The sequence below is a fragment of the Plectropomus leopardus genome, unplaced genomic scaffold, assembly GCF_008729295.1.
Source record: "Plectropomus leopardus isolate mb unplaced genomic scaffold, YSFRI_Pleo_2.0 unplaced_scaffold1876, whole genome shotgun sequence".
Classification (NCBI taxonomy): Eukaryota; Metazoa; Chordata; class Actinopteri; order Perciformes; family Serranidae; genus Plectropomus; species Plectropomus leopardus.
Window position 1 is genome coordinate 1 of NW_024620230.1, and position 8,753 is coordinate 8,753.

Genomic DNA, 8,753 nt, shown 5'->3' on the forward strand with positions numbered 1-8,753 from the left:
GTGTAGATGTGTGTGTGTGTGTATATGTGAGTGTAGATGTGTCTGTGTGTGTGTGTGTATGTATATGTGTCTGTGTGAGTGTATGTATGTGTGTGTGTGTGTGTGTGTGTGTGTGTATGTATATGTGAGTGTAGATGTGTCTGTGTGTGTGTGTATGTATATGTGTGTGTGTGTGTGTGTGTATATGTGAGTGTAGATATGTGTGTGTGTGTATATGTAAGTGTAGATGTGTGTGTGCGTGTGTGTAAATGTGAGTGTAGATGTGTCTGTGTGTGTGTGTGTGTGTGTGTGTGTGTTACCTGTGAGCAGCCTGATGAAGTGTGTGTGTGGTGTGTGTGTGTAAATGTGAGTGTAGATGTGTCTGTGTGTGTGTGTGTATGTATATGTGTGTGTGTGTGTGTGTGTGTGTGTATATGTGAGTGTAGATGTGTGTGTGTGTATATGTAAGTGTAGATGTGTGTGTGCGTGTGTGTAAATGTGAGTGTAGATGTGTCTGTGTGTGTGTATGTATATGTGTGTGTGTGTGTGTGTATATGTGAGTGTAGATGTGTGTGTGTGTGTGTGTGTGTGTGTAAATGTGAGTGTAGATGTGTCTGTGTGTGTTTATGTATATGTGTGTGTGTGTGTATATGTGAGTGTAGATGTGTGTGTGTGTGTGTGTGTGTGTGTGTGTGTGTCTAAATGTGAGTGTAGATGTGTCTGTGTGTGTGTGTGTGTGTGTATGTATATGTGTGTGTGGTGTGTATATGTGAGTGTAGATATGTGTGTGTGTGTGTGTGTATATGTGAGTGTAGATATGTGTGTGTGTGTGTGTGTGTGTGTGTGTGTGTGTGTGTGTGTGTGTGTGTGTGTGTGTAGTTACCCAGCAGGTCAGCAGGAGGTGCTGTGGAGTTCAGGTAGTGGAAGAAGAGGGCGGTGGCTCGAAGGAACGGCATGACGCCGCTTTTAACACAACGAAACAGCTGCCAGCCAGACGTCACTTCAGGTAACACACTGACACACGCACGCACGCACGCACGCACGCACACACACACACACACACACGTTATCAGACAGGGCTAATTCACATATTAAACAGAATTCATTCTGATAAACACATTAGTAAAGACAATCAATTGACATATTTTCTTGCATTTATTGATTATATTTATTCCATCATTACTTTTTGATCACATTTATTGATTATTTACAGAAAAAAATTAAAGTATCGATCTACAGATCAATACAGAAATCAACAGAATATCAGTTATTAAACGTTCTTCATTTATGTCTCGACTGTTGATCTATTTTTAATTTTTCAAGCTCAATTATTGATTGATGTCTTGATGCTGTATCAGAGCTACTTCTGATCCATCCACAAACCAATCAATCAATCTAAGCTGACCACCTCATCACGCCACCGTCTTTAAATCTTATCAAACACCTTCAGGCTCTTCGTGATATTGATGACAACTTGTGTGTGTGTGTGTGTGTGTGTGTGTGTGTGTGTGTGTGTGTGTGTGTGTGTGTGTGTGCGTGCGTGCGCGCACGCGCACTGACCTGCCCAGGTGTGTCCTCAGTGTGTTGTAGAGCTGACAGGTGAGCTCCTCCTCCTCTGACCCCCCGCTGTCCTGATCCATACACACCTCCTCTGAGGACACAGGTGAGAAGAGCCTTTAGTTACCACGCTCCTCTCTTACAGAACCGTCTTCTAGTTTGGGTCAGGGAGGCAGACACCGTCTCCATTTTTAAGGGTAAACTTCAGACCTTCCTCTTTGATAAAGTTTATAATTAGGGCTGGCTCAGGTTGCCCGGACCAGCCCCTAGTAAGGCTGACATAGGTTTAATCTGTCGGGGGACCTTCTGTAGGGGTCAGAGAGCAGTGGGGACTAACACTGCTCTCTGACCTTCATATTTAGGCCATAATAGCTGATTAGTGACCCTCGTTTCGTTAGTGTGTATATTCCTGGAGCACAGGTTTCTTGTGATCAGTTGAAATCCCTGTCCTTGTGACGGGGAGGAGGGGGAGGTGGCAGAGCTTTCGGCCCGATCTGGCGGGGGTGGTTTTGAGTCCGTTCAGACCTGCCACTCTGGCTCTGCTTCCTCTCTCTTTCTCTCTTTTATATTCCTGCTCTCTGTCGTTCATATTTAAGTCGTAACTGCTGATCAATGACTCTAGGATCCTCACTGAGTGCTTATCCTTTTTTCTGTTCACCACCTTGGGTCTGTTGGACCGTACTACACTAATCCCGCTGCCTCTCCAGAGCGTTCCTGCTCCCTTGTTTCCCAGTTTTCCTGGATCCTGGCCGTAACCTTGACTGCGCCTGATGGTGATATCTGTGCTGGTGCTGTTATCCTGCCTTTGGTTGTGCTTGTGCTGAGGCTGCACTGATACTGGATCCCCGCTCGCCCTGATCATGGTTTTGATCCTGGTTGCGTCGATGCTGTGATCATGTCTTTGGACACCTCCGTATCAATATATGCACGAGACTACGACATACGACATCTATCACTCGTCTGTCCGTCCTGAAGAGGGATCCCTCATCATCCTCTGCCGCTCTTCTTGAGGTTTCTTCCCTTTTTTTTTTTTTTTTTAATTTTCCCGTTACAGGGGTTCTTTTTTGGGAGTTTTTCCTCGGGTGATGTGAGGGTCTGAGGGCAGAGGGATGGTGCCTGCTGTAAAGCCCTCTGAGGCAAACCATGTTTGTGATAATGGGCTCTATAAATAAAAACTGACTAGACTCACAATAAACTCCTGCAGTGTGTGTGTGTGTGTGTGTGTGTAAGTCACCTGTGGTGGAGGTGAGCAGGATCTGGACCAGGTGAGCCACAGTGACAAGGTGAAGGAGGTGGAGGTGGCGGAGTCTACCACTCTTCGTCCTGATTGGTCCAGACTGTGAACCGAGCTGTATGACAACACACTGTACACCTGAAGAGAGACACACACCAGAGACACACCTGAACAAACACTGTATTTAATGAAATGTAAACTGGATATTAGGTGGATGTAAACTGAAAATAAACTGGATACAAGCTGGTTTTAGACTCATGTAAACTGGATGTAAACTGGTTTAAACTGATGTAAACTGGATATTAAGTGGATGTAAACTGGTTTAAACTGGATGTAAAGTGCTGAAACTCACCAGCAGGTGAAACATGTCGATGTCGAGGATACAGGGAGTGTTTTCTACTTGAGAGTCTGGAACCAGGGCTACAACACACACACACACACACACACACACACACACACACACACACTTATAACAAACATGTCCAACTGCATGTGTGTATATATATGTGTGTAGTGTGTGTATGTGTATGTGTAGTGTTTGTGTTACCTATGAGCAGCCTGATGAAGTGTGTGTGTGTGTGTGTGTGTGTGTTTACCTGTGAGCAGCCTGATGAAGTGTGTGTGTGAGTGTGTGTGTGTGTGTGTGTTACCTGTGAGCAGCCTGATGAAGTGTGTGTGTGTGTGTGTGTGTGTGTGTGTGTGTGTGTGTGTTACCTGTGGGCAGTGATGAAGTGTGTGTGTGTGTGTGTGTGTTACCTGTGAGCAGCCTGATGAAGTGTGTGTGTGTGTGTGTGTGTGTGTGTGTTACCTGTGAGCAGCCTGATGAAGTATGTGTGTGTGTTACCTGTGGGCAGCCTGATGAAGTGTGTGTGTGTGTGTGTTACCTGTGTGTGAAGTTGTGTGTGTGACCTGCAGCCTGATGAAGTATGTGTGTGTGTGTGTGTGTGTGTGTGTGTGTGTGTGTGTGTGTGTGTGTGTGTGTGTGTTTACCTGTGAGCAGCCTGATGAAGTGTGTGTGTGTGTGTGTGTTACCTGTGACAGCCTGATGAAGTGGTGCAGCCTGATGTGTGTGTGTGTGTTACCTGTGTGTGTGTGTGTGTGTGTGTTACCTGTGAGCAGCCTGATGAAGTGTGTGTGTGTGTGTGTGTGTGTGTGTGTTTACCTGTGAGCAGCCTGATGAAGTGTGTGTGTGTGTGTGTGTGTGTTACCTGTGAGCAGCCTGATGAAGTGTGTGTGTGTGTGTGTGTTACCTGTGAGCAGCCTGATGAAGTGTGTGTGTGTGTGTGTGTGTGTGTGTGTGTTACCTGTGAGCAGCCTGATGAGTGTGTGTGTGTGTGTGTGTGTGTGTGTGTGTTACCTGTGAGCAGCCTGATGTGTGTGTGTGTGTGTGTGTGTGTGTTACCTGTGAGCAGCCTGATGAAGTGTGTGTGTGTGTCTGTGTGTGTGTTACCTGTGAGCAGCCTGATGAAGTGTGTGTGTGTGTGTGTGTTACCTGTGAGCAGCCTGATGAAGTGTGTGTGTGTGTGTGTGTGTGTGTGTTACCTGTGAGCAGCCTGATGAAGTGTGTGTGTGTGTGTGTGTGTGTGTGTGTGTGTGTGTGTGTGTACCTGTGAGCAGCCTGATGAAGTGTGTGTGTGTGTGTGTGTGTGTGTTACCTGTCTGATGAAGTGTGTGTGTGTGTGTGTGTGTCTCTGTGTGTGTGTGTGTGTGTGTGTGTTACCTGTGAGCAGCCTGATGAAGTGTGTGTGTGTGTGTGTGTCTGTGTGTGTGTTACCTGTGAGCAGCCTGATGAAGTGTGTGTGTGTGTGTCTGTGTGTGAGCAGCCTGTGTGTGTGTGTGTGTACCTGTGAGCAGCCTGATGAAGTGTGTGTGTGTGTGTCTGTGTGTGTGTGTGTGTGTGTTACCTGTGAGCAGCCTGATGAAGTGTGTGTGAGTCGTGTGTGTGTGTGGTGTGTGTTACTGTGAGCAGCCTGATGAAGTGTGTTGTGTGAGCGGGCGTTGTTGGCGGTGCTGCCGTCCAGCAGGCTGAGCTGAATCTAGTGAGCGCGCTCAGACAGTCATCCTGTAAAAAAACACACACATACATACACACACACACACACACACACACACACACACACACACACACACACACACACACACACACACACACACACACACACACACACACGTTTGATGATGTCAGGGCACACCTGAGGCCGGCAGGTGAGCAGCAGTGACATCATGTAGAGATGATGATGTCACTGCTGCTCACCTGGTCCAGTCGGTTTCATTTGTAAAGCTCATTAAGAGACAGTTTTCCTCAGAGGACTCAGTCCCTCACAGAGACGAGGCCTAAGGGACCGTTCTTTATCAGTCGGAGGAGGATGTGGCTGAATCGTTTTTCTTCAGCCTCCTGGAGACACTCGGGACAATGCGCCCAGTGTTTGTCCCACAGTGTGTTGGACAGTCGGAAATGTTCAAATCCAACGATACGTTGTGTTTCTCCAGTTTCTCACTGTGAAAAATGATGTTACTGTGGTGATTTTTATTTTGGCAGGCCCACGTTTTGGAAACCACCAAAAATGTATACAGACAGAGAGGAAAAAAATCTATGTATATATATTTTATTTTTACAGGAAAAGAAAATCTTATTAGACTTTGATTACATTTTTTTTTTTTTTTTTAATTTATTACAAAAAACTCGCTTATAAATAAACGGAACAAAAAACATCAAAACATCAGCTGACAGAAGGTCTACAGGAAGATTTATGAGATTTCATTTTCCATCTGAACATATTTTATAAAACATCTGAATGAACTTTCACAATAAGAGCTCGCTGTGTTCCAGTCTCCAGCCACTACACCTCAGACCCCGCCCCCTGCCCCTCCTGGCCAATCAGACGGCCCGAACACACCCAGAACCACTTACCTGTCGGCAAGGTAAACTCCCAAACAACGGCTTCTCTTCATCCATCAGGAGGCGCTCTGCAAACACACAAACACACACACGCACATACACACACACGCCATCAGAACGACCTCTGACCTCCCTGCTCTCGGTGTGTGTGTGTGTGTGTGTGTGTGTGTGTGTGTGTGTGTGTGTGTGTAGGGTTGCACCTAAGGATTATTTTTTTATAGAGTAATCTATCGATTATTTTTTCGATTAATGGATTAATCTATCATTTTTTTATTTTTTATTGATCTAACCATAATTATTTTATTACTTGATTAATAGAACAACAAATTTACCGAAAATAACATTTTAAACTTGTCATTTATATTTTAACATCTTGTTCAATCCTCTTCAATCATGACAGTACACGCTGCAGCGCATTATTATTACAGCCCAGTCTTAACTGCTAATCTGTGTCTGACAGTCTGATATAAAGTCTCTCCAAAATAAAACTAATGTAAAGAGCTTGTTCCACTGGAGTCAAAGGAAAGTAGTGTAATCTACATTTAATAATCCAACAGCAAAATACATAAAACTATGTAAAAGTCAAGTCACTTTAGGAGGAGTAACAACAAAAGTTCCTCTTTGTTACAGTAAACCTCAAATCTCACAGTCCAACAAAACATCTGACAGTAAAATTACTGCAGTTTGAATAACACTAAAACTTTTCTCTAACAGAAGTAATTATAACTCGTCCGTTCTTTCTGCATCACAACAGTTAGGCCCGTTTCACACAGCACGCGTCATGAGCGTGAGACGTCAGTCTGCCAAGCAGCAGCGTGTTTCATGCGTGTGGTGTTCACACATGCAGCGTTTTTTGCTACGTTGCTGCTGCGTCGCTGCCTGCTGATGTGAATGCTGCATTTCTATTTTTAAGCACATATTCCTCTCATTTATGACGTCGTGCAGCTCCTGCACAGCTGACAACATGGTCCTGTAAATGTTTCAAAATAAAATGCGTTGTATGAGCAACTGATGGAGCTGCGCAGGAGCTGCACGACTGCATAAATGAGAGGAATTTGTGCAATTAAATACAGAAATACAGCAGCAGGCAGCGACGTTACGACGACGCTGTATGTGTGAACACCACACACCTGAAATACGCTGCTGCTCGCTGAGGTCACATATCTCGCGCTCCTGATGCGTGCTGTGTGAAAAGGGCCTTACATCCTCCTTGCAATGTGTCGACACATGTTAAATTAATCGGAGCATTTCCGTAATCCATTATGTCGATTGCGTTAAGGCATTGCCCCAGCCCTAAATGTGTGTGTGTGTGTGTGTGTGTGTGTGTGTGTGTGTGTGTACCAATGCTCTGGATGGTGTAGGCGCAGGTCGCCCAGCTCAGCAGGGGGACTCGGGGGTCCTGCTCGTTGGGGTTCAGCTTTAGTCCCACCTTGTATGTTGACATGCTGAACGTGGTGATCATCTCACTGACGCTGCTGGAGAACAGGCTCCTGAGGGACAGTGACAACATCGCTGACATCATCACCGCTGACGTCATCTATACTGACATCATCTATGCTGACATCATCACCTGCTGACATCACCGCTGATATCATTCAGGGGAGGAGTCTGAACAGTAGCACAGTTTGTATAACAGAACTTTATTCAAACAGCTGCTGACTCACTGCGGACAGAAGTCCACTCTGAAACCTTCAGGACCAGCAGGCTCCGCCCCCTCTGATACACCTGAAACACACACACACATACACATTAAAACATACATAAACACACACACACACACATTCACACACACCCTGTGGCTCTGCCCTGTGAATTATGGACAGGTGACTCACCTTCACCTTGCTTTCTGTGGGCGGAGTGCAGCGCTGCGATCTGCTGATTGGTCATTTTAAGCCAAGCCTCCAGACTGGGATGATCAACACTGAAAGAAAAAAAAAGAGAAAGTCAGGTGAGCGTGGACCTGTGGTTAGATGAGTGTGTATCTGCGGTCAGGTCAGTGCATACCTGTGGTCAGGTGATAATGTGTGTGGCAGCAGAGGGATCACGGTGTTGCTCAGACACTCGCAGAGCGGACACAGGAACTCGCCGTTCTCCACGTCGTAGCTGGTGTGTCCTCGCAGTCGCTGCTGGCGTCTCTGCTCCTTCAGCTGCACCGCCTCAAAGTACCTGAACACAGGGGTCGTCATGTTGATGATGATGACTACAGGTGTCCGCTGTCCACCGTCTGAATGATGGCAGGCTTCTGTCATGCGGCGGTGGTGACTCACCTTTGCCAGCAGGTGGCGTGCATGATGTGTCCGCAGCTGGCCGAGTGGATTCCAAGAGACAGGTCCGGGTGCATGAACAGCGGGTCGTGATGTTCTGAAACACATTCACACTTCTGTCAGTCAGCAAGACTCACCCTGACTAGCTGTTGTCCTGATGATGTCACACTGAGGCCACGCCCACCTGGGTCAGGTAGGTTGCAGCGGCGGTTTTTAGACAAAACCGTCGACCTCTGGACGAACGCTGCCAGCACCATGGCTCTGCCGTGACCTCTGACCTCCTGCTCCTCCTGACACAGAATGCAGGTCACCAGCTGACGCTGCTCAGCTCTGCCCACCCTCCTGGGACCAACACACACCTGGGTGACACAGGTGGACTCCGAACTGGGAGGACTTGGAGGGACAAGCGAGACAGAGACAACATTTTAATAGCCAAATTTATTATAGACAGTGAGACGAGAAACACATCTACACCTGAGTTTCCACACCTGTACATTGACACCTGTGTGTCCACACCTGGATGTCCACACCTGTACTTAGACACCTGTTCATCGACACCTGTACATAGACACCTGAGTGTCTACACCTGAATGTCCACACCATCCTTCTATTCTAAACTGCCCTGTGCTGCTTTTCTTGACTGTGTTGACAGCTGTATTAAGGCGTGAACAGGTTTACAGAGGTCTGTATAGGTGTGAACAGGTGTGAGTAGGTGTGTCTGGGTATAAACGGGTGTGTACAGCAGTGAGCAGGTATGTCCAGGTGTGAGTAGATGTACAGTATCTAGATGTGTCCAGGTGTGTTCAGGTGTATCCAGGTT

General features: G+C 46.6%; 1 protein-coding gene across 1 annotated transcript; it reads right to left on the minus strand.

Annotated features, from left to right (window-relative positions):
• Positions 1-907: 907 nt before the first annotated feature.
• Positions 908-8,491, minus strand: LOC121965141 (E3 ubiquitin-protein ligase UBR2-like; the record flags this gene model as incomplete). Its single annotated transcript, XM_042515302.1, has 13 exons — positions 908-993; positions 1,540-1,630; positions 2,771-2,908; positions 3,123-3,192; positions 4,732-4,832; positions 5,682-5,737; positions 7,011-7,159; positions 7,334-7,394; positions 7,502-7,590; positions 7,674-7,835; positions 7,937-8,030; positions 8,118-8,326; positions 8,422-8,491. Coding segments are annotated over 12 exons (1,274 nt in total), but the record flags the coding sequence as incomplete, so codon positions are not given.
• Between the last annotated feature and the right edge of the window lie 262 nt (positions 8,492-8,753).